Genomic DNA, 25,107 nt, shown 5'->3' on the forward strand with positions numbered 1-25,107 from the left:
CAAGGAGCTCCTTGTCCAGCAGATGGGAGACTGAGGAAAGAACTTGCATGCCAAGAGCGTACAGCCTTCCAAGGAGAGGAGCAGGAGAGGCTCACCACGCACCTGCCACCCTCAGTGGACACCTCCAGCCCCTCGGAGCTGGAGTGGAAATCATGACCCAGAGGCTTCAAGAGGTGGATGGACAGGCCTAGGCAGCCATAGGCCAGGCCAAGGACAAGGGAGGAAACATGCAGTGAGGCAAGACCTTCTCAACCCAGGGGAGAGGGCATCACGCTGCATCTCAGACCCTACATCACCCACGGTGACAACCTGCTATCTAAAAGCAAGTTTCAGGGGTGCTTACTTGTGGGACGTCCTTTTCTTCATCATACTTGCAGACACACCAGCATGGCCTAAAAGAGAAGTAAATATAAGTCAGTAAAAACTGGATAGAAAATACTTCAGAACTTGGAAAAAATTAACTTCTGAAAAACCGCTGCATAAAGCATGAAATGAAAATAAACCATAAACAAGCCAATATGTAGGATGCCATCTGTTTATCTAATTCTTAAAAAGGAGATAAAAGGAGTTCTGGGAAGATAAAATGACAGGGACAACAGCTCATCTCCCCAGATCACCCTTAAAAAACCACCCAAAACCACATGGACAAAAACCACAGAAATAAGCGACAATCTTAGCCATAAAGTATGACGTATCTGGGGGTAGGAAGGCGTTTGAACGGTGTTCAAAGTCCACTGAGCCACCTCTTTGGACCCATGTGGTAAAAACCACAGAGATGGCCCCTCAGCAGGAAGGCTGAAGGAGCCCCAGGAATCAAAGTTGCTACAGCCCATCCGGGCATCTGTGGACAGAACAAACTCAAAGGGCAGCGACAGGGTCACCACACGCCACAGCTCATCCCCAATGCGGAGCGGCAGACTGGACCCCACACCCCCGTGGGTTATCACCAGACAACGTAAGTAACAAAGATATTAAAAGTGCTGTAATAAATACGCTCACATATTTAAAGACAGACACACACAACACTTAAAAATGAAGAAAGAAAGGACTGGAATGAAACCGGTGGAACACAGAGGGCCTGAAACGAAATCAGCGAACATGGTGAACCACGGACCAGACCCCAGAGACCAGTTCCACGACGATGAGGAACAGCAGGGACACGAACGGCCTCAGGGGCCAGATGCACAGTGAACTGCACCTACGGCGGAGAGGATGGCACGGGAAAGACGAGACAGCTCTGGAAGAAGCAACGGCAGTGGGCCCTCCAGATGCGCTAAGTATGCAACCTCACGGCCAGCGAGCTCGCCGACGCCAGAGACAACCACGCCAGAGACAACCACACCAGAGCACGTCCTCATCCCGTCTCTGAAAACCAGCAACCAATAATAAAAGACTTTTTAAAGTTCCTGACAATGCAACACACATTAAATGTAGGGAAATAAAGGAAATACTGACTCCAGATTCACTGTCAGAAACAGCGGAGCCAGGACAGAAGACAGTGGGGTGAACCTGTGGACTCAGCACACGTTCAGCCCCGGCAGCTCCCAGGCCAACAGAACAGAGAACCACAGCGAGCAGAGACCCCACACGCACCAACTCAGAGACAAGATGGAGAGGGCGGCACAGTGGCTAACACCACACGAGTTAACTTCAAGACAAAGTCACTGAGGATCAAGATGACATTCAAGATGGTAAGAGCCAAAGAACCAAAAAGCCCTACATTTAACCCCAGCCCGAACATGTGTGGACCTCGTCCCAGAACAGTGAAGGACACAAGCAAAACCGGACGGGGCTGGCAGGACAGAATCACCCACAATCACATGCACTCATCTGAGCTCCTCTCTCCATAACGGACGTAACGCATGGGCAGAAAATCGGCAGAGACACGGAAGACCCGAGCTCCACAGACAGCCAACAGGCACTTTTTCCCAAGTTCACATGAGACGTTCACCCACACACCATCTGCTCCTTCTAACACAAACCCTCCACGCACTTAAAACAACATGAAATCATAAGAGGTTTGTGCTTTGGCCGCATGAGAATTAAACGAGAAATAAACAGTATCTGGAAATGCCGGTGTTTTTGAAAATTAAATAACAATCTTCCAGAAGTCCATAGTTCAAAGACAAAACCACCATGAAACTTGATCTTGAAAAACAAATGGAAACAAAATCCGTGGAATGCAGCAAACACGGTACTTACTACAGTGATCAGAATTCACGCTGAGCAGCAAAAATAAACAGAAAACAAAGACTCTCTGACCACAGGCTCAGCATGGTGGTTCCCCAGGCTGGAGGCAGGCAGGTTATCCACAAAGTTCTCTCTCCTTGGCCTTACATGGAAGTGTGTGATTTAAACACGCATTTCCTTCCCAGTATCCCATTCACAACTGTCAAGTTAAGTGAACAGGGGTAGAGATGGCCGACTGGACTTTGCAGGATGATCTGTCACTGCTCCCAGGTGATGGCACAGGGCCATCCTCCTTCCACACGGAGCCAGCTCAGGGATGACAGGAGGACACAGCCTGGAAGGAGGGCAGAGTCCCCCGGAGCACTGTGGAACATGGCAAGGCTTGGGGTAGGAGACAAGGAGAGACATGCACACAGACAGGAAGGACTCGCTCAGGGTCTGCTGGGCCTGCCCCAGGCGTCAGTGCGCCCTCCCCTCCCATGTGAGGACACCGGGCCAGGACAGCGGACTCAGCATCTGGGCTGCCCCGGCCCACAAGTCCCCATGCATCCTCACGGAGCTCTCGTCCCCAGCTGGAGGGGGACCCTGGCAGAAACCATCTGCTAGTGATCACTCGGGAACCGCCTCCACGGTAGGCGTGCTGTCGGACGAGCAGCAGTTTGTGAAATGATCCCCGAGCCACACGGATGAAGGGAAAGCGCGGGTGTCCTCGTGGAAACTGAGGGCATCACGGTCACCACACGGGAACAAGAGGCTACCAAGACGAAGGCAAAGAGCTCCTGAAAACTGAACGCCACGAAGGGGGGAACGAGCTATTTCTGTGCTGCGCCCCAACAAACAGAAGCTGAACTGGCGAGGAGTCAACCGGTCTCCTTCGGCTGGTCAGAGCCGCCAAGTCCCTGCAAACCGCTGCCCGGAACCGGGGGCCACCCGCGGGCGCGGACCACGCCGGCTCAGCAGGAAAGGCTGAGCAGCAACTGCCCAGCAGCCGCGGCCTCGGGGTGGAGAAGGCTGGGACGAAGCCTCCGGCCACCAATCGTGCCGAGGGGGCACAGGGCAGCAACGCGCTGGCACGTCTCACGTCCAGGAGCACTGCCGGGTTCTCCGGGAAGAGAGAAAAAGCCCCTCCCGCCTCCAGCAGGGGGAGGGGGAGAGTCCCCGTTTAGAAATCCAGCGAAGTGCTCAGTTCCCAGCAAGGCCTGCCCTCAAGAGCTCCACCTCGGGCCTGGCTCAGAGCCCAGCGGGCCTGAGGGAAGGGGAATTCAAAGAGCAGCCACCGTCCGGTCGCCCTGCGGGAGGAGGTGGCCCGCGGCACAGACGCGCGACAGCACACGCTATAGGCGCCCCGACACGGCCCACGGCCCGCGTCTCAGCCACACACGGCACCGCACGCTGGAAAGCAAACAACGTGGTGTGAAGAGACAGTGAGCACCAGGTCCAGACTCCGGTTAGACAGGGATGGTGGGACCATGAGACCAAGAGTTTTGAGTAACTAGCAGTAATGAGCTAGGGGCTCTACCCAAAAAAAAAAAAAAAAAAAAAAAAAAAGAGTATTCAACATGTGAGAAAAGATGAGTAATGCAACAGAGAGAAAAATTAAAAGACACGGCAGAGCTCAAACACCGTAACGGGACTGAAGAACATGTCTGGGGGCTCATGATGGAGAAAGCAGAATCACGGCAAGTGCTCGATTAAAAACTACAAAAGGCAGGGAAAAGCGGAAGACGGAAAAGGAAGCAAGCACAGGGCAAGAACAGAGAGACGGTAAGAAACCGGCTGACAGTAATCCAGCGATCACCAGAGGCCGCTGAGAAGACCCGCCGAGCTTCAGGACATGCCAACAGAAGCCTCCAAACCTGAAAAGCAAAGAGAAAAAAGACGAAAACAGGAAAAAACAAATCAAAATATCCAAGGACCATGGGACAACTTCAAAGATGTAACATGTACAGTGGGAATACCAGGAAGAAGGAGACAAAGGAACAGAAGAAGTATTAGAAGCAATAATGACTAATGAGTTCCCCAAACTAAGGTCAAACACTAAACCAGAGATCCAGAACTCCAGAGAATGCCAACCAAGCAGGATAAATGCCCCCCAAACCACACAGAAGGACAAAGAAAAACTCCTGACAGAGCCAGAGGAAAAACACCTTATGTACAGAGGAACAGGGCAGGAATTATATCCAACGTCTCCTCAGAAATCACGTATGCAGAGAGAAGACTGAGATACCTAAAGTGTTGGGGGGGAAATTAAAAACCTAGAATTTTATATTCTGTTACCCTTCAAGAGTGAAGGAGAAGACTGGCTCAAACAAGCAAAAGGTAAGAGAATTTGCTGCCAGGAGACCTGCACTGTAAGAAATGGGAAAAGAAATTCTTCAGAGGAAAAAAAAAAAAATACAGCTGAGAAACTCAAATCTACAGAAAGATCATTAGAGGTGGAATCAGTGAAGATAAAACAAAAACTTGTATTTTTATTATTCTTAACAGAACTGGTAACATTTGTTCAGAATACTAGCAACAACATATCAGATGATTATAGCTTACTTATAAGTGAACTGGATTAGTTATGAATATATCCTGCCAACTCTAGGGCAGTCTCTTAAAAAAGCAAAAGAACAAGGGCAATGAATAGAAAACAGTAATAAATACAGCAGATGTTAATCCAATAATCACCTTAATATCAACAGTCTAAATACACCAATTAAAATATCAAGACTGTCACAGTGGCACAAAAAACAAGACCATATTGTACACTGTCCACAAGAAATCCACTGTAAAGATCTATTTAGATTAAAAGTAGACAGAAGGAAAAAGATACACCATGCTAACATGGATCAAAAAAAATTAGAGTACCTATATGAATTTCAGAGAGATTCCAGGGCTGGAAAGTCACCAGGGAAAAAATATATATATTATGATAAAGATAAATCCTTAGTCATAACAATCCTTAACGTGTGTGTCTCACAACAAAACATCCAACTAAGAAAGGCAAAACTGTTAGAACTACCAAGAGAAACTAATAACTCCATTATCACAGTTGGATACTTCAATAACCCTCTATCAGAAATGGACACACCTAGCAGGCAGAAAATCAGTGAAGACACTGTCAAACTCAAAACCACCACTAATCAAATGGATGTAACTGACATCAACAGACCACTTTATGCAACAACATTCTAAACCATAAAATACACCTTAATACATTTAAAAGGACAGAAATCCTGCGACAGCTCTCAAACCACAATAAAATCAAACTAACATCAATAACAGAAAAATAGCTGGAAAATTCCCAAATACTCAGAGATTAAACAACACACTTCTAAATACATAGTTCAAAGAAGAAATTGCAAGACAAATTAAAAAATGTTTTGAAGTAAATAAAAATGGAAATACAATCTACAAAATTTGTGGGATGCAGGGAAAGCAGCACGTAGAAAGAAATTTATACCACTGAATGCATGCACTGGAAAAGAGGAAAGATCTAAAATTAAAAATCTAAGTTTCTATCTTAGGAAATTAAAAGAGGAAACCATATTAAATGCAAAGTAAGCAAAAGATGTTATAAAGATTGGGGTGCCTGGGGCTCAGTCAGTGAAGTGTCTGCCTCTGGCTCAGGTCATGATCTCAGGGTCCTGGGACTGACCCACACACTGGGCTCCCTGCTCAGCAGGAAATTTGCTTCTCCCCAACTCCCTCTCCCTCTGCCTGCTACTCTCCCTGCTTGAGTTCTCTCCATCAAATAAGCAAATAAAATCTTTTAAAAAAAATGTTATTAAAAATTCTAACAGAAATCAGTAATATTTTAAAAAGAAAATCAATAGACAAAAATCAATGAAATCAAAAGCTCATTCTTTGAAAAGACCAAAATTGATAAATCTCTAACCCAGATAACTAACAAGAAAAAAAACACAAATCAGTAACATGAGAAATCAAAGAGGAGACATCACTACAGACCCCATATGTAAGACAGGTATGAGGAAAACTGATGAAAGAAATCAAAGAACAACTATCTAAATGGAGAGATATTCCACATTCACAGACAGACTCAGTACTGTCAAGATGTCAATTCTTCCCAGATGTTGCTGAGTGGCTCAGTCAGTTAAGCATGTGCCTTCAGCTCAGGTCATGATCTCAGAGCCCCAGGATCAAACCCCACATGGGGCTCCCTGCTCAGCCCACAGCCTGCTTCTCCCTCTCCCTCTGTCTCTGCCCCTCCTCCCCTCGTTCTCTCTCTTTCACCCTCACTCATTCTTTCTCAAATAAATACATAATATCTTTAAAAAAAAAAAAAGAGAGAGAGAGAGAGAGGATGAGAATGGGGTCAGTTCTTCTCAACTGGATCTACAGATTCAATGCAATCCCAATCCAAATCCTAGTGAATTATTTTGTGGATATCAACAAACCAGTTCTAAAGTTTATAGGGAGAAGCAAAAGATCCACAACAGTCAACACAATATTGAAGGAGGAGAACGAAGTTGGAGAACTGACACTATCGGACTTTAAGACATACTATAAAACTACACTAATCAAGACAGCATGGTACTGGCTAAAGAATGGATAAACAGATCAAATGGAGAACCCTAGAAAAGACCCACATATAGTCAGCTGATCTTTGACAAAGGAGCAAAGGCAATAAATTGGAGAAAAGATGAAGTCTTTTTAATAAATGTGCTGGAATGACTACGCATTCACCTGCAAAAAAATAAATTTAGACACAGACCTTACATCCTTCACAAAAATTAACTGGATGGGTCATAGACCTAAATGCAGAGTGCAAAACTATGAAACTCCTCTAGAAGTTAACACAGGGAAAAAACCAAATGACCTTGGTTATGTTGATGACTTTTTAAGATAATACAGTGGCACAATCTATGAAAGAAGTGAACTGATAAGCTGGATTTCATTAAATTTAAAAACTTCTGCTCTGTGAAAGACACTATCAAGAAAATGAGAATCTGGCTGTATGTGCTTGGCTGAGGAGCCAATGGAGTGAAACTACCATCTGTGGGATTATGACTGAACGCCTCTAAGTCAGAATCCTGCCCGTCGGAACGACAGGGAAGCACTGTGGAGCCTTGGCTGGCCTCAGATAGCCAGACCCCACTGTCCCCACCTGCAGCCCACTGCATTTAGGGATCAGGATCTGGTGCAGAGGGCCTGTCGTCCCCGGGGAAACAGGTGCGGCTGGAAAGGGGGCGATCCCCTTGCCAGTCACACAACACACGTTAGTGGGGAACCTGGTGCTAAACCATTCACAACCTGCTTCTAGGTCAGGGTTTCGTACGCAGCAGAGCAGTTCCCTTGCTGTGATCTACTGAAAGTCAGCCCTAGTCAGAGGGGTTTTTAATTCAAAAATAAATAAAATTTTTTAAAAAGGGAAGACAACCAGAAGAAGAAAATACCTGGAAAACATACCTGATGAAGGACTGTTAATCCAAAACATACAAAGAACTCTTAAAATTCAACCAGAAAACCACCTGATTCAACATGGGCCAAAGAGCTTAACACAAAATGGCAAAAAACATGTATGAAAAGATGCTCTACACATCATAATGTCATCAGGAAAATGCAAACTAAAAACAATGAGATACCACTCCACATCTAACAGAATAGCCAAAATCGAGAACACTGGCAACACCAAACACAGCAGAGGATATACAGCAACAGGAACTCTCTTTCGTGGCTGGAGGGAATGCACACCGGTGCAGCTGTGTTAGAAGACAGTCTGGTGGTTTCTTACAAACCATACTCTTACCATAGGATCTAGCAATTACAGTCTTTGGTATTTACCCAAAGAAGCGGGAACCAGTCCACAGAAAAACCTACCCGTGGACGTGTATAGCGGCTTTATTTATAATTCCCTAAACTTGGAAGCAACCAAGACATCCTTTAGTGGGTGACTGGAGAAATAACAATGGTATATCCACAAACTGACTATAACTCAGTACTGGAAAGGAGCAAGCTGTCAAGTCATGGAACAGCATGGAAGAACGCAAGTGCACACTGCCGAGTGAGGAAGGCAACCTGAGAAGGCTACATAAAACTCTACTCTCTGACATTCCAAGAAAGGCATAACAATGAATACAGTAAAAGGTCAGTGGCTACCAGGGGTTGGGGGAGAGAGGAATGAAGAGCTGAAGAACAGTGGTCTTTCAGGAAGTAAAACTACTCTGAATGATACCAAAATGGTGGATTTGAGTGATTATGTATTTGTCAAACCCAGAGAATATACAATACCAGGAGTGAATCTTAAGATAAACAATGGACTGTGGGACGTGTCCAATGCAGATGCATCTACTGTAACAAATGTACTCTCTGGTGGGGGCTACTACTTGTAATGGAAGGCTGAGGGAAGGGCACCAGGAGTACATGAGAACCATACATGCTGCTCAATTCTGCTGTGAACTTAAAACGACTTTAAGAAAATAAAGTCCTGGGGCGCCTGGGTGGCTCAGATGGTTAAGCATCTGCCTTTGGCTCAGGTCATGATCTCAGGGTCCTGGGATCAAGCTACACATGGGGTTCCCGACTCAGCAGGGAGTTGGCTTCTCCTTCTTAATATGCCTCTCCCCCTGCTTGTGCACGCTCTCTGTCTCAAATAAATTTAAAAAAAAAAAATCTTTAAGAAAAATGAAGTCCTTTTTTAAAGTCCTTAAAAAAAAAGAAAAAAAAGAAAAAAAAAGAGGTACTAGACCTATTCTTTCATCGACACTGAGCTAGACAACCAGAAAGCAATACTAGCAAAGTGAAGGTAAAAGGACTTTCAACACAGACTTCCATACCCAGCTAAATTACCAACTGGGGATACAGACATTTACATTCACATATGGGCTCAAAAATTACATCTCCCATGAATATCTGGAAGTTACTGGAGGATATTCTTCAGAAAACAAGTGAGAAAAGATTCATAAACACACAGGATCCAAGAAACCACAGACATAAGCTAGCACCACAGAAATACAGCATGACTTCTGCGACAGGAGCGGAGACCCACATGGATGCGAACAAGAGGCCAGGGACTTAAGGAAGTCCTCTCCCCAAAGCTGGCACTACACAGCGGCAAGTTTAAAAAATAACTCCTACCACAGACAAAGTAACTCTGACTTTAACAGAGCTTCTAAAAGTAGAAGAAAATCAGGAGAGAAAAGAACAGAAAAAGGAAGGCCAAAGAGGCCTTACAGGATGTGATATTACCTCACACATGGAACCACACTGAGACTCCTTTCTTGCCCATCTGATGACATACTACAGCGGCAAGACTGGGGGAGAGACACACTAGCAGACCGCCTCCTGGTAAGAAGCTAAAACAGTACAAAGTCCATGAATACCTCCCAGAATTACAAACACATTTAAGATCTGATCCAGGTCGCCTAGAAATCCATCCCAATGACAATACACGGACAGGACAAACAGACAAGTGTATTCACTGCAGTCATCATGTCTAATACAGAAGAACAGACACAACCTTAATGTCCAAGTAACTGACCTCCGAACACGTGAGTATGAACAGCATTCAGCTGCAAAGAGGGGGAAAGAGGCACGCTACAGCCTGCTGAGGAGAGGTCACCAACCCACACTGTCCCGTGGACTGCGCCCTGACATCAGTCTGTCATTGAAAATGTGTGGCATCACTCATCAGAGGATCACAGACTTTCCACAGAAAACAAAACAAGATCCTTTACTAGGTACTACGTCTATTTGTTGATTGAAATGTGAAAAAAAAGTCATAATTTATAAAATAAACTGTTCTATGACTCACAAAAGTTATTTAAACTGTACTAAACCAAGATGGCTAAGAAAAACTACCTTCCCTCAAGCTGCTTGAACAGCGGCTCACTCAGAGACGCCTGTTCCCAAACACTCCTGCCTCCTTTTACTGAGCCTCGCTTTACCCAGCTTTGCAAATACCACGCTTTTGACAAACTGAAGGTCTTTGACAACCCGGCATCGAGAAGTTCTATCAGCATCATTTTTCCCACAGCGTTTGCTCACTTCGTGTCTGTGTCACATTTTGGTAATTCTCACAATATTGCAAACTTCTCATTATTACAGTATTTATCACAGTGTTCTGTGATCAGTGCTTGCGACTCACTGAAAGCTCAGAAGATGGTGAGCATTTTTTTAGAATAAACTTTCTTTAATTAAGGTATGTACATCGTTTTTAGACGTAATGCTACCGGACCAGTCGGTAGATCATGTAGTTCAATCTCAGAGCTGTGAGTTCAAGCCCCACACTGGGCATGGAGCTTACTTTAAAAAGAGGAGGGGAGCGCCTGGATGGCTCCGTTGGTTGAGCATCTAACTCTTGGTTTCAGCTCAGGTCATGACCTCACGGTGGTGGGATCAATCCCTGGGCTCCACGCTCAGTGGGGAGTCTGCTTGAGCTTCTCCCTCTCTCACTGCCCCTCCTCCCACTCATGCACACTCTCTCTCTAAAATGGATTTAAACAAAACAGACATAATCTACTGCACACAGTAGGCAGACTGCAGCAGCGTGTAAACAAAACTCTTAACACACATTGGGAAACCAAGACATTTATCTGACTCATTTCACTGCAATATTCACGTTATCATGGTGGTCTAGAACCCAACCTGCAACAGCTCCCAGACATGCCTTCTACCAGCTGTTAATTTTGGGTGGGCTCAGATTTTCCAAAGATAAAGACCCCATCTGTTCCAGCAGCTTATTCAGGCTAGGTAGGAATCCTCACCAATCTCATCCACACCACACTCAGTGTCCCCAGCCCTACCAACTCACTCACTGCCCCTGTGAACAGCTCTGCCTCTTCAGGAGCTCCCTGTCCCTGCGGCTGAGCAAATCCACTAAGCCCACTCTCGTGTGATCAGAAGCGGCCTCTGGTGGTGAGGCTTCAACAGATATAAACATACAGGACTGTAACTTTAAGGGAGAAATCAGGAATTCTGAGAGTTGATTAATACTCTCCTCCCACAGGTAGGAAATCTGAAAACCCATCTCTAGAGAGAATACCCATTAACACGGACACTTGGAGGCCCCAATACTGGTCCACCAGGCACCACTGGTGCACTTAGGTGCACTTTAGGAAAACTGTATTAGAGACCTCAATTTCAAATGGGCAGAGAAGTAGAGAATATGACTGACTACACATTCCACTTGTCACTTTAAAGATTTTTATGTATTTACTTTAGAGAAAGCATGAGTGGCAGGGGCGGCGGTTGGGGGTAGAGGGGCAGTGGCAGAGGGAGAAGCAGACTCCCCACTAAGCAAGGAACCTGATGCAAAACTCAATTCCAGGACCCCAGGATCATGACCTGAGCTGAATGAAGGCAGACGCTTAACTGACTGAGCCACCCAAGCATCCCTCCACTTTTCACTTTAACCATCAACTCACTCACTGCTCTGGAAGCGCCCTGCTAATGTACAGGTTTTTCCAAGGTGAGAGTACACATGGAAAACAGGGAGGGCACGGCAACCAGAAACGAGAAGAATCCAGCTAGAGAGGAAACAGGAGTTCCATGGAGGACAGCATGGCCATGGGGCTATAGGATGCAGCTCAGAGAACAGGGCTGAAAGCACTACAAGAGTCCAAAGGAACCACGGACAGATGGGCTATGTGGCGTTGGCTACGTGGCATATTACACTGACAGTTCTATAACGCTGTGGGGATTGCTGAAGAGACTTCAAGCTGCAAAGAAATTTAAGCAAATAGAAAAAAAAATTAAGAGGGTGGCTCAGTGGGTTAAAGCCTCTGCCTTCGGCTCAGGTTACAATCCCAGGGTCCTGGGATCGAGCCCCGCATCGGGCTCTCTGCTCAGCAAGGAGCCTGCTTCTCCCTCTCCTTCTGCCTGCCTCTCTGCCTACCTGTGATCTCTGTCAAATAAATAAATAAAATCTTTAAAAAAAAAATTAAGAAATCACTAAACTCCAGGAAAAACAAATATGCCAAAAAGAAGAAGAAGAAGAAAGTTACCACACTGCCTTCCTTATGTCAGCACTGTCAGATCCAAGAATCCAAGAGCAAGGTGTCTACTCATATTATTTACAGATGGTGAAGGTAAACATCAGGAGGGACAGAGCGCCTGCTTTCTGTTCTAAGTCTTTGGTACTACTTGACATTTTCAACAATAATTTTTTATTAATTTGATAAAAATAAAATCAAGGTTTTAAAAATATCTGAATTAAACACAGCAAAAATAGTTGCTGAATTTGAGTGTTAGGCACATGGGTATGTATCATTACTATTCCCTGTACCTATCTGTATCATTAAAGTATGTCATAAAAGGGGAAAAACTGCAATCTTGAATCAACCAGTAAAAACGGAGGTGAACTCTAGGGAAAAACACATGAAAAATGTTGTGCCACAAAATAGGACCTGCCGCCCGTCATTAGGTGTATATAAATTACTATTTTAGTGACCAATTTAATTCCAACATAATTAGATGGAAAAACCCAAGTTATTTTAAAATAGAAATTCCTAACATGTGGGACCAGATACATGAAGAGCGCGCAAGCACTCAATCTCCAAGTCCTCACCGATCACCCATGCTCTATGTCGAACACAGAGCCCAGGACTAGGGAGTGCCCAGTGGTCTGTTCACCACTGTGGCACTTTTAAGGCAGGGCCTCCAATTCCTCACCCTCCTCCCAATCGAGCACAGTACACGCTCCCTCCCTTGCACCTGGGCTAGCAACACAGCACGACCTGGCCAGTGTGACTCCCAAGGCTCCGAGCTCTGCCCCGGGAGCCTCGCAGTTGTGTCTGTTTCTCTGGGCCACTCGCTCTGGGGATGCTGTCATGTCAGTCCAGCTCCCCAGAGGCCCAGAGAGGAGGAGAAAAGTCCCTGGGCTTTCTCTCCAAGCACAGCTGAGCCCTGCTGCACCAACCCACCCAGGCTTCTCACTGCAGGAGAAAAAGAAACCCTTTGGGGTGAATTTTCTTTATTTGTTAAGTGGGCACATGTGTAACTGACAGAGGACTTTAAAAGCAACAGAGCCTTGATCAATGTCAATAGCAAGAATGACTTAAAACAGTTTTATAAACAGTACTGATCTGGAGATCAGCAACTCTTCCAAAATAGGATCTATTACCACACAACAGAGGGAAGCAAGCGACGCTACAGTCTCATGTTCAAGCATCAAACAAGGGCCGAGGAGAACTTACACAGCACCTGCTTTGTCTTTAGCTCTACAGAATGTCAAGGAAGGGGCGCCTGGGTGGCTTAGAGGGTTTAGCCTCTGCCTTCGGCTCAGGTCATGGTCTCAGGGTCCTGGGATCGAGCCCTATATCGGGCTCTCTGCTCGGCAGGGCGCCTGCTTTCCCTCCCCCTCTGCCTGCTTCCCCCTCTCTCTCTGCCTGCCTCTCTGCCTGCTTGTGATCTCTCTCTCTCTCTCTCTCTCTGTCAAATAAATAAATAAATAAATAAAACCTTAGGGAGGAAAAAAAAGTAATGTCAAAGAAGAAGAAAATGGAAGATCAGAGGACTGGCTGGGATTAACAATCTCTCCCTTAAGAGCAACAGCATCTCTTGGTTTAGATCCTTCAGGCACTCACACCTCGGGACACATCAGTGTCATCTGCTCATTCTTCCTGGTGACAAGAACTCAAGACCAATGAAGAAAACAGGAGTGCTGGGGCGCCTGGGTGGCTCAGTGGGTTAAGCCTCTGCCTTCAGCTCAGGTCACGGTCTCAGGGTCCTGGGATCGAGCCCCGCATCGGGCTCTCTGCTCAGCAGGGAGCCTGCTTCTCCCTCTATCTCTGCCTGCCTCTCTGCCTACTTGTGATCTCTGTCTGTCAAATAAATTTAAAAAATTCTTAAAAAAAAAAAAAAAGGACTGCTGAATTTGGAATGGTGTGCACAGAAAGAACTCTGGAAAATGAATTACTATTTCAAATGACAAACATGGGAGGTTTCACTGATCAACAAAAAAATCTGACAGCAGGGGTGCCTAGGTAGCTCAGTCAGTGAAGCATCTGCAGTGACCGAGCCCCAGGTCAGGCTCCCTGCTCGGCACTCAGCGGAGAGTCTGCTTCTCTCTCTCCCTCTCTCTCTCCCTCTGCCCCTCCCCACCACTCATTCTCTCTCTCAATAAGTTCTTTGGAAAAAAAAGGAAGAAAGAAAGAAAACTTAACAGCAATTTTTGCAATTAACAAAATAAAATTTAAAATATTTTACTGTAGGAATGCCTGGGTGGCTCAGTGGGTTAAAGCCTCTGCCTTCGGCTCTGGTCATGATCGCAGGGTCCTGGGATCAGACTCCATATCGGCAGAGAGCCTGGTTCCCCCTCTCTCTCTGCCTGCCTCTCTGCCTACTTGTGATCTCTGTCCGTCAAATAAATAAATAAATAAATAAAATCTTTTTTAAATAAATAAATAAATAAATATTTAAAAATTAAATATTTTGCTGTAAATGGTATAATCAACGATAACAATGCTTTTTTGTAGAACAGCTATAATGTGCCAGGCACCTAGCTGAACCCCAACCTGCAAGCTCATTTATTCCTAATAACCTCAGCACACCCCTGTTTAGGTGATAAAAACCAAGGCTCGAGAAGATGTGCGGTGTGCTCGTGTCTATGTGGTCTATGTGGCTGAGACAGCCAGGATTTGACAGAACACTCGCAGAAGGCTTAAACATCAGTGTCATCTCTGGCCCAAAGCAATCAAGGACAAATGCTGAACAGTGAAATCAATATTATCTTTACAGAAGAGGAGCTAAAATCAAAAAGAGATAAGGGGTACTTAAACATCTTAATCCCTGTGGCTCTTCTACAAGGGAATTCCAAACACTACCTTAATAAATGTAAGAAATAGTTCTAAATCAAACAGCAAGCATTTCTGTAGAATTCCTAGTTTTACCAGTGTAACTCTCAGGTTCATCTATCAAAGAATCTTAAAATGTTATGACAGACTTTTTTCAACATTTAAATGTATTCCTGAATGGAGAGGAACTGAAGTCCTAAAGAAAATACCACTAACTTATTTCACAGTGTAGCCTGTAAGACTAACCTTCTGTTCTAGCTGCACTGCCCGTGTCCCACAAAAGAAAGAATTAATCTCTATTAAATACCTGTTTCATTTCTATCCATTTCATTCCAATAAGGTTCCTTCAAATAAACATACAAAAAGCTTTTCTCCTTAAAAATCACTATAAATACCCTAAATCTCACAAGTTCTAGTCAAATCACTTTCACTTTTTTTTAAAAAAGGTTTTATTTATTTATTTGACAGACAGAGATCACAAGCAGGCAGAGAGGCCGGCAGAGACAGAGGGGGAAGCAGGCTCCCTGCTGAGCAGAGAGCCCGATGTGGGGCTCAATCCCAGGACCCTGAGATCATGACCTGAGCCGAAGGCAGAGGCTTTAACCCACTGAGCCACCCAGGCGCCCCAAATCACTTTCACTTGTCAAAAAGAAACAATATATAATCTTATAATCCCATCAGGTAGGTGTTTACAATTCACTTGCTAAATTTAGTGGACAGCTGTAACCTGTTAGATGGTGAAAGACCACAGAAAAAATACGAACATGGTCCCTGCCTTTCAAAGAAGGAAGCTGTTTCCCCATGTATGTGTCCAGAGTAGTGGAAAGCACAGGGCTTTAAGAACAGCAAACCACGGGAACTACGTGAAGGGACTCCTGGCTTTCGGCAACATTTCACACTCACTACAGAGCGCCACGACCGCACGGCCTACCTGCATCCGCTCTGGACCGCTGGCCAGGGGTCTTCCCGAATGGGGTCTTCATTCATCTGTATTTAAGTGAGCAGCACAGCTGCTGGACTAGGGTGAAAATTGAATACTCGCCGATTTCAAACTTTTCACAGAATCTCAATGTTCCTATTAATCCATCATCCAAGTGCCTCTTTTACAAGTTCAGCAGAAACATGTGGACTCATTAGGACTCTGTAAGACAGAGAAGTAACAGTTTGTTACTAGAACATCACAAGACCAAAAGTACCCTCACGTAAGATTTTAAACACCATGTCAGCTCTGAAGTGCTTTGCCCAGAAGCCATTAGCCTTAGTTCCTCAGACCTGGGCGCCAAGGGCAGCAGCGCCTCCCAGAGGCCGCGCAGAACACCACACCGCGTCTCCTCCTCCACCCAACCCGGGGGGGGGGGGGGGGGGGGCTGCCACCAGCAGTCAAGGGCGGACGCCGGACGCCGGAGTGTCTGTGAGGATGGACCCGGCCGTGGCCCATCTCCTCGACGGGACACGAGGGCCCAGCCCACAGGGGAGGAGGGGTACCAGCACGGGAACCAAGTTCAGGTCAGAACCTCGGCTGGGCACTGGTCAGCAGCCAGAGCAAGAGAAAGGAACAGGGCCAGGTAAGAGTGAGGGACCCTGTGCACTCCCAAGCTTCCGGAAACCAGAGCAAGAGATCAGCGAAGCCTTTTATCCTTTCAGCCAAACTGGACTCCAGTTTCAGTCCATGCAGTAATACACAGGTGGAGACACAGTCTCATAAAACATGAAAATGCTGCAAATCTCACTGAAGCCCAGGACTGCTCTGGGCTGGGTATACTTGGGTTTCGCGCAACCACGGGTGCTAAGAAGTGAAGGCAGTGCTGAATTCATTTTCTCAAGACAAAAATGTAACAAAATGGAATGATTAAAAAGCTGTCGGGGAGAGAAGAATCCATTTAACCAATAAAAATTCTTAAGTATACAAAACTTATTATTCAAGGAAGACAGACTTAAAAATGACCAAATCTTAGAATTCATGCGTTCAGTGAGTATCCCCCATTTGAGGCTCAGGAAGGAGGGGGCAGCGCACACCTCGGCCAGGAGCGGCGCGTCTTCTGGACACAGGTCTTCCCCCGCGAGGTCCCAGCGCTCTGCGGCCTCACCGCCCGAGGCCTGAGGAGCCCACACCAAGGCTGACATGCGGCTGCCACCCATCGCCCGAGTCCACGCACAGCCACGGGAGCCACGCTCCTCGCTCCTGCTCGGCGCCAGCTCCCCCAGCAACTCATCCACAGGACTCCCTTCCTTGCAGGGTCCTGCCTTCCGGAAAGCAGAATGCCATGGGGTCCCCCCACGCACATACAGCTCCCCACCCTGCCGCCCACACAGCCACGCAGCCACAGCACGGCCTGACGTCTTGGCCTCCGGCCACCTGAGGACCCCGTGGCCGCTCTCCTCCTCGGCACCACCATTCTCCCCCGTTCTTGGCAACAAGGCCTCTGCAAGTTGGGCCTCAGGCCTCCAACACCCTCCTTTCCAGCCACCTGCTCCCCACCCCACCACTGACCTCCAGGGTCACTGTCTGCACCTTCTCAGCACCAAGGACTACCACACCTCCGGAATCCTCATTCCAAGTCCCCCTTCCCTCACCCGGCCACTCCCACCCCACACTTTCCTGCTGCAACCATTACCTCCCTCTGCGGCCTCACCACTGTGCCACAGTCCATGGCCCTCCTTGGGGACTAAATGCCCTCCAAACTGCTCTGACTCCTTGGACATCAACCACCACAGCCACTCCCTTGCTGTTCTCCATTTTCTTACCCTTCTTGTCCTGTCACCTTCGTGGCAAAACCCTGACCCAGCTCCCTGCCTACGGCCCACAGCTTTCGCCATTAGGCAGGGTCAACCAGTTCAGAGCCCACCTCGCGGGGGACAGCCCCGCACACGAGAGGCCGGCCCACCCTCAAGTCCCGGACCCGGACGGTGCCCCCCCCAACCCCCGCCCGAGCATTCTCAGCAGCGCTCGACGGGAGAACACCCCGCGATCCTGCTGCTCTGCACAAAGCAACCCCGAAGACTGAGGAACAGGTTACTCTGAACAAGAACCAACGTCCCCGGCCTCGCGAACTAAACACGGGGAACCCGGCCTCCCGGGTCACACCTGCTCTACGTGGACACAGCGCCAGGCCCACGCTGAAGGAAGAGCGGCGGTGCGGGAAAGTGGCCCCCAGCCTTCGGAATAATCCAGAAACGCGATGTTCCAGCAGAGTCCTTCCCCCGTCTGAGATGCAGATGATACTCCAACTGCCTAATCGCACCCTGACCCTGTGAGTCCAGAGAGGGGGCGCCTCGGTGCTGACGTGCGCCTGGCGCTGCTCTTCCCGCAGCTGCCGTGGAATGCTCTGGAAACTTCCCAGAACAAATCTCACTCTTTCCACCGGAAAGAGGAAAACTTAATTTGTTCCAAAAAAGGAAAAAAAAGAAAACCTTTTTAAACATACCTTTAAGTTACTCTAACAAGTGGTTTTCCATCAACAAGACAAAGCAAAGATAAATTTTCTTTTTTAATTTTAAATGTTGACATTGTAAAATCTTATTCCTAGGAGAATAGGGAATTATAGAAGTTTTTTTCAAGTAGTAGAGAAAATGCTGTCATGGGCCATAAAAAGGCAGGCCTAGGTTCGGAGAGGCCGGACGGACGTGGCCACCACAAGGTGAAAGGACCACACATGCCAGCCCCCCGGGGCGCCATCGCTCACACGGCATTGCCAGAAACGCTGCCATCAGGCCTCTGGACCTCATCCCCAGTTTACAGTGAACACAAGTGAACTTGTGTTCACTGTAAACTGGGAGCCACACGCAAGTGTCCACAAGGCTAACAGGCCCCATTCCGCGGACATCCTTGTACGGCTCCAGCCAGAGATTACAGGAGCCCCGAGTGCGCCGTCTTGGGGGGAAGCTACGCGACACTCGAGACGAGCAGAGAAATTCAAGGACCCTGTGGCCTTACCGCTGGCCCCTCAGACACACTTGTGAAGCTGGGGTGGTACACCCAAATATGGTCATTTTCAGGAAACACGGACATTTCTAGAGGCAGACTACCAGAAGGCCTGCAAGTGAATTTCAAATCGTTCAGGAAAGAAAACGAAACACACACACACACACACACACACACACACGGAAACTGCAAACTACTAATTCTTAAATCTAAGTGAGGGGCGTACTAACGTTACTCTTAGAACTCTTGTTTCAATTTGAAGTTTTTCACAATAAAAAGCTGGGGAAGAAAAGATCCTGGATTTTCCTTTGCTAAATCCATCTTCACTAAACACCACCAACTATCCAGGCTTGCAATTCTGCTAAACAATCTTTAAAATGTGTCATTAATTTAGTATTCCAACTTGAAATTCTCCTTCCATAATAATCTTAAAGGGGACAAGATTCTCACAAACGGTGCCACAGAAAAACACTGTCTGAAAGCACACGCTGTGTGTCACACGCTGCAGCCCATGCGGCTGCTCCAGGCCTCACGGCCACCTGGAGGCACATACAGGGACCACACCGCAGCACGAAAGCTACAGCAGCCCACACAGGACAGGCAGACGGCAAGGAGCACTGCCGAGAGAATGTCCTACGCTAACCGTAAACACGGAGATTGCTTCCATGAAGGAAGAGAGCACCACAAAATTCAATGCCACTATATCCTACTTCAAGAAAGCCTAAGAAATGAGTGCTTCCACGTTTCAGATATAAAAGTAATAAACACAAAATAGAATTACATATCAAAGTATTTGCAGCCAGCTGTTATCATCACACAGTGCTATTTATAAAACGGAAATAAAGCTCCAAAACTGTTCCAACAAAGATGTCAAGTCCCAAAGAGGTCTGGACCTCTGGACCATTACCAGAAAAGTATATGAGAGCACTAATGGCCAAAATACGTCCAGTGAGAGCTGAAGCCTGGGCTGCCAAGAGTTTTCTGAAGGCTGTTGTCACAGATGATTCGACATGGGTGGCAGGAACACGTATGACCACAAACAACTTATGTGAAAAACAACACACAGCGAAAATCTGAACAGGACCTAAATACTACATAACATTCTTAATTACAATATTATAGTTACAAGGAAAAATACCCCTACTGTAGAAAGTGTCATACTCCCTGCATTTTACTGCAAGCTTTCAAATGGCTCAACAAAAAAATGTCAGTGCAGCGAAGTATTAGCAAATGGATCTCAGTGGAGGGTATACAACAGAACTCAGCTAGCTCCGCATTTTCTGTGCATAGAAAATTTCATTTAAAAAGTCCGGGGCCGGGGGGGGGGAGGATAAATAAATAAATAAGTAAAGTCTCAGGGGGAGGGGTAAAAGTCTGGGGTAAAAAAGAGGAGAAAAGGCAAGTTTGGACCTGGTGACAACACAGGTTTACTGTGGGTGCTCAAAGGTCGGTGACTTATTTTCTAAGATGTGACTTTTTAAAATGGATTTTAAAAAACAGTAAATGGGGCACCTGGGTGGCTCTGTCGGTTAAACGTCTGCCTTCGGCTCAGGTCATGATGCCAGAGTCCCGGGATCAAGCCCCACAGCAGGCTCCCTGCTTAGTGGGGAGCCTGCTTCTCCCTCTGCCTGCCTCTCCCCCTGCTTGTGCTCTGTCAAATAAAAAAACAAAATATTTTTTAAATTAAAAAATAAAAATTTTTTTAAAATTAAAAAGCAAGGGGCGCCTGGGTGGCTCAGTGGGTTAAGCCTCTGCCTTCAGCTCAGGTCATGATCTCAGGGTCCTGGGATCGAGTCCTATATTGGGCTTTCTGCTCAGCGGGGAGCCTGCTTCTCCCTCTCTCTCTGCCTGCCTCTCTGCCTCCTTGTGATCTCTGTCAAATAAATAAATAAAATCTTTAAAAATTTAGAAAGCCATCATTTAAGTATCTTAAAATATAAAATTTAAATGATGCTGGGGGCCTGGGTGGCTCAGTGGGTTAAAGCCTCTGCCTTCGGCTCAGGTCATGATCCCAGGGTCCTGGGATCGAGCCCCGCATCGGGCTCTCTCCTCTGCGGGGAGCCTGCTTCCTCCTCTCCCTCTGCCTGTCTCTCTGCCTACCTGTGATCTCTGTCTAATAAATAAGTAAAATCTTTTTAAAAAAAAATTTAAATGATGCTTATATTAATATCAAGTTGCATTTAACATATTAATAAAGAAGCCAATGTACCATTAAATTTATATTTTTTACAACCATTAAATATAACTGATTTCTACTGTGATCTCTTCTACTTCATTTACTATATTCAGAAACACTGCAAGAAGGCATCCACAGGTTTCAGCAGACTGCCGAGAGGACCACAACCACCGGCCACAAGCAACTCTGAAACCTTTCCAGGCCACCTGCAGGCACCATGTAAAGAACATACAACTCCTGGGAGGGAGGGACTCATCACTGAGAACACCCTCCTGAAGGCCAGAAAATCAAAATGAAATCTAAAAGAATACCCCAGGGGTGCCTGGTGGCTCAGTGGGTTGAGCCTCTGCCTTCAGCTCAGGTCATGATTCCAGGGTCCTGGGATCGAGCCCCGCATCAGGCTCTCTGCTCAGCAAGGAGCCTGCTTCCCTCTCTCTCTGCCGGCCTCTCTGCCTACTTGTGATCTCTCTCTCTGTGTCAAATAAATAAATAAAATATTTTTTAAAAATTAAAAATAAAAAATAGAAGAATACCCCAGGGGTGCCTGGTGGCTCAGTGGGTTAAAGCCTCTGCCTTCGGCTCAGGTCATGATTCCAGGGTCCTGGGATCGAGCCCCGCATCAGGCTCTCTGCTCAGCAAGGAGCCTGCATCCCCCTTTCTCTGCCTACTTGTGATCTCTCTCTGTCAAATAAATAAATAAAATCTTTAAAAAAAGAAAAATACCCCAACAAGAACTATCAAAAACCAAGATTTCTTACAGAAATGGCTCCCTCCAGGTCAGGTACAGCACACACAGGAGGAGCCAGGAAGACATCCCCAGAAGGACGTCAGAAAGACAGGGGGTTCTCTTAACTATTTTCTTAAGTTCTGTACATGAGTGAAATCTTCCATGACAACATCTTGAACACACACACTTAGAAGGCATCGAAGGATGTGATGGGAGCACTCACAGGGGCAGGATAGAGGGAGGTAAACCCCACGTCCCTAACAGCTCAGGTCACGGAGAGCAAGGGGCAGCTGAAAGGCTCACGGCTCTGCTAGGAGCTGAGGACCAGAGCCCGGGGGCTCTCGGGAAGCATGAGAGCAAGGAGAGGGCTGTGAACCCAGGCTGCTGTATCCCTAACTCGGAGCTGCCCACTCCCTCAGACGCCTGGCACAAGCAAGCGTAAATGCTCCCCAGGAATACCATCCCAGACTCCACATTATTTCAAACCATTTTTAAAACGTAATCTACTGCATGAGCACACATGTGCACACACACAAACTGGCCTACAGAGACAAAAATTCACAGAAACAACAAATAAGAATGAAAAGAGCAGGCCAGAGTTGCTAGGTATTTGCAGTTGCAAAACCATACTTTAATGTATGCTGGGGGAAGAAATATATAGAAATATAAATTAGTAAATGAAAAATAAAAACTGCTGTCAGCATCATGCTCCAAAGGGTAAGACCGACCTAACAGAGAAAGTGGTAGAAAACTTTCGTTAAAATCAAGGTCAACAAAAAGCCTTGACGTTTCCCTGAGCAGACAGAACCAGTTCAGTCATGCAAGCAAAACTTCATTTAGCTCATTGTCCGACTTGACCTGGGTCGTCCCTCCCTTGTGCCTCTGGAAATGCAAGCAAAAGCTGGACTGCTTCCCAAGGCTGGTATGAGGCAACCACTGACCAGTTCCCTATCCCACGTAAGAACACTAGCACCATGACCAAACCTGGGAAGACGACACAGTCACCGACGTCTCCCAGAGGAGCTGCTTTATGACCCCGCACCGTCGAGCCTCTCTCCACGCTCTGAGTCGAGCGCTCCCGGTTTGCAAACTGGTGTCTGAGTGTGTGCGCGATAAACTTTTGCAGACTGTAACCTCACTGACCCACTGGTCTTACTTTGGCTATTTTTTTTTTAAGATTTTATTTATTTATTTTACAGAGAGAGAGATCACAAGTAGTCAGCGAGGCAGGCAGAGGAGGGGGGGAAGCAGGCTCCGCTCGGAGCAGAGAGCCTGATGTGGGGCTCGATCCCAGCACCCTGGGATCATGACCTGAGCCAAAGGCAGAGGCTTAACCCACTGAGCCAACCAGGCGCCCCTTACTTTGGCTATTTTGAGCCTTTGACACTTCACAGTGTCAAGAGTGGAATGCAAGTAAGACTCCCAGTGACTCTGAGGCCAGAGAAAACAGGTGCTGGTGCCCTCAGAGCCCACTGAGCTCCCCACTTTCTCCCCAAACCTGCAATCTTAAGGTAAGTCTCTCTGGGTTCTGAGCCCTCCAACCTTCTTGTGCACACTGGCTTTCTGTCCCTGCTTTGCTCTCTGGTTTGTTTCCCTTTGTTGAAACTTCTGGTAAGTCACCCATCCTGTTCAAAGGGTGAGACACAGGGTTCCCGGTGATTTGGAAAAGCTGTCAGAAACTAAGGCCCTCACAGTTAAGGTGTTTCAGGGAATCCAAAGGCAAAGAGGTCCTGGGACAAGGCTCTTATGCCTTTCTCCAAAAAGAGGTCAACTTCTGGATAACCTGAAACTGTAATGGCCGTTGTGGGGGAAGCTTTCTTTAGCTCAGTCCACCTTAAGGGGCACCCGGGAAGAGGATCCCCAACCTCTCAGAGACCACAATGGAGTGCAGAAGCTTCCAAAACAAAATGACAAACAAAAATGACTTCAAAAACAGCTCTAAAAGGATCCTTACAGCATGCAAATAAAAAAATTTTCAGTAAAATCTTTGGCCACCTGAGAAAGAACCTTAACGTACTCCATCTGCCAAGAACCCTATGAGGAGCCAACTATTCGTGAGTTTTGCATCTGAGACATGACTAAAATTTTTTGAAACAGAAGCTGTAAGATCTCCGTGTCTATCTGCAGGTTCGTGATGCCTATGTACGTATTGCAGATGTGATCACCTCCTCTGACCGCTATTGCCAGAATTAATTTTTTTTAAAGATTTTATTTATTTATTTGACAGAGATCACAAGTACGCTGAGAAGCAGGCAGAGAGAGGAAGGGAAGTAGGCTCCCTGCTGAGCAGAGAGCCCGATGATGCGGGGGTCGATCCCAGGAACCTAGGATCATGACCTGAGCCAAAGGCAGAGGCAGAATTAATTTTAAAGGCTCTATTCAACTGGCTTAAAGAAAATCAGACATTTATATAAATTAAGTACACTCTCCGAAACACTGTACTAATCCAAACATTCTTCAAGTTCATTTAATCTGGGAAAATCTCTGATAAATAAAAGCTAGTTTAAGTTTCTTGGTTTAACAAAAACAGGCACGTCTTCAGAGTTACCAATAATGAACATGATGTAAACAGGAAACTCTCCTACCCAGGTTTATGGATCAAGTAAGCTCATAGTGTCTCTAGGTTACAGAATGTATCAACAAGAAAACAGTTAAGATGATGGCTAATTATTTAATGTCTAATCCAAAACGCATTGTTAGAAACAGGCCATTTATTTTTTTTTAAAAGATTTGAAACAGGCCATTTAAATAAATATAAGTAAGAACAAAGTTTCTACTGTTAAATGGGTGTTTACTGAATATTTAAATCATTTCCACATTAGATAAACATTAAAGGCTAAACCTGTTTATCTAATTCCTGACTTTTTAATTTTTATAGGGAAAAAATATTTGACTGTTAATAAATGTGCTTTATGTCAGACTGAAAAAAATTTTTTAAGATTTATTTATTTGATATTGAAAGAGAGAGAGAAAGTGCGAACAGGGGGAGGGGGCAGAGGGAGAAGCAGGTTGCCTGCTGAGCAGGGAGCCCCATGTGGGGCTTGATCCCAGGACCCTGAGATCACAACCTGAGCTGAAGGGAGACGCTTAACCCACTGTGCCATCCGAACACCCCGAAAAAAATTTTATATGAAGCAGAATACACTAGGAATTTTAGAACGGACGTATCAGTTTGCTAATCTACTAGAGGATGCTAACATATGACAGACTGCTCACAACGCCCGCCTCCTGGTTTTCCCTGGAAAGCAAAGTTAAGATCTGTTAAAAGCTGGAAAAGGGAAGTGAAAAGTGCACCAGAGAAAGCATGAGAACACTAGAGTAACGGCACAAATTAACTCCACGCAACCATGTG

At 46.3% G+C, this 25,107-nt stretch overlaps 1 protein-coding gene across 3 annotated transcripts in view; it reads right to left on the bottom strand.

Moving 5' to 3' along the window:
* The window catches only part of SPIN1 (spindlin 1), a 79,690-nt gene that overhangs the window by 23,566 nt on the left and 31,017 nt on the right, over positions 1–25,107 (bottom strand). For all 3 annotated transcript variants that reach the window (XM_080819850.1, XM_080819848.1, XM_080819849.1), the window contains 2 exons: positions 15,862–16,071; positions 344–392 (listed from right to left, as the gene is read on the bottom strand). In XM_080819850.1, coding sequence (XP_080675976.1) covers positions 344–392; positions 15,862–15,917 — 105 coding nt within the window. In that variant the 5' untranslated portion in view covers positions 15,918–16,071. The remainder of the gene's footprint in view (positions 1–343; positions 393–15,861; positions 16,072–25,107) is intronic.

Source organism: Martes martes (genome assembly GCF_963455335.1).
Source record: "Martes martes genome assembly, chromosome: 12".
Classification (NCBI taxonomy): Eukaryota; Metazoa; Chordata; class Mammalia; order Carnivora; family Mustelidae; genus Martes; species Martes martes.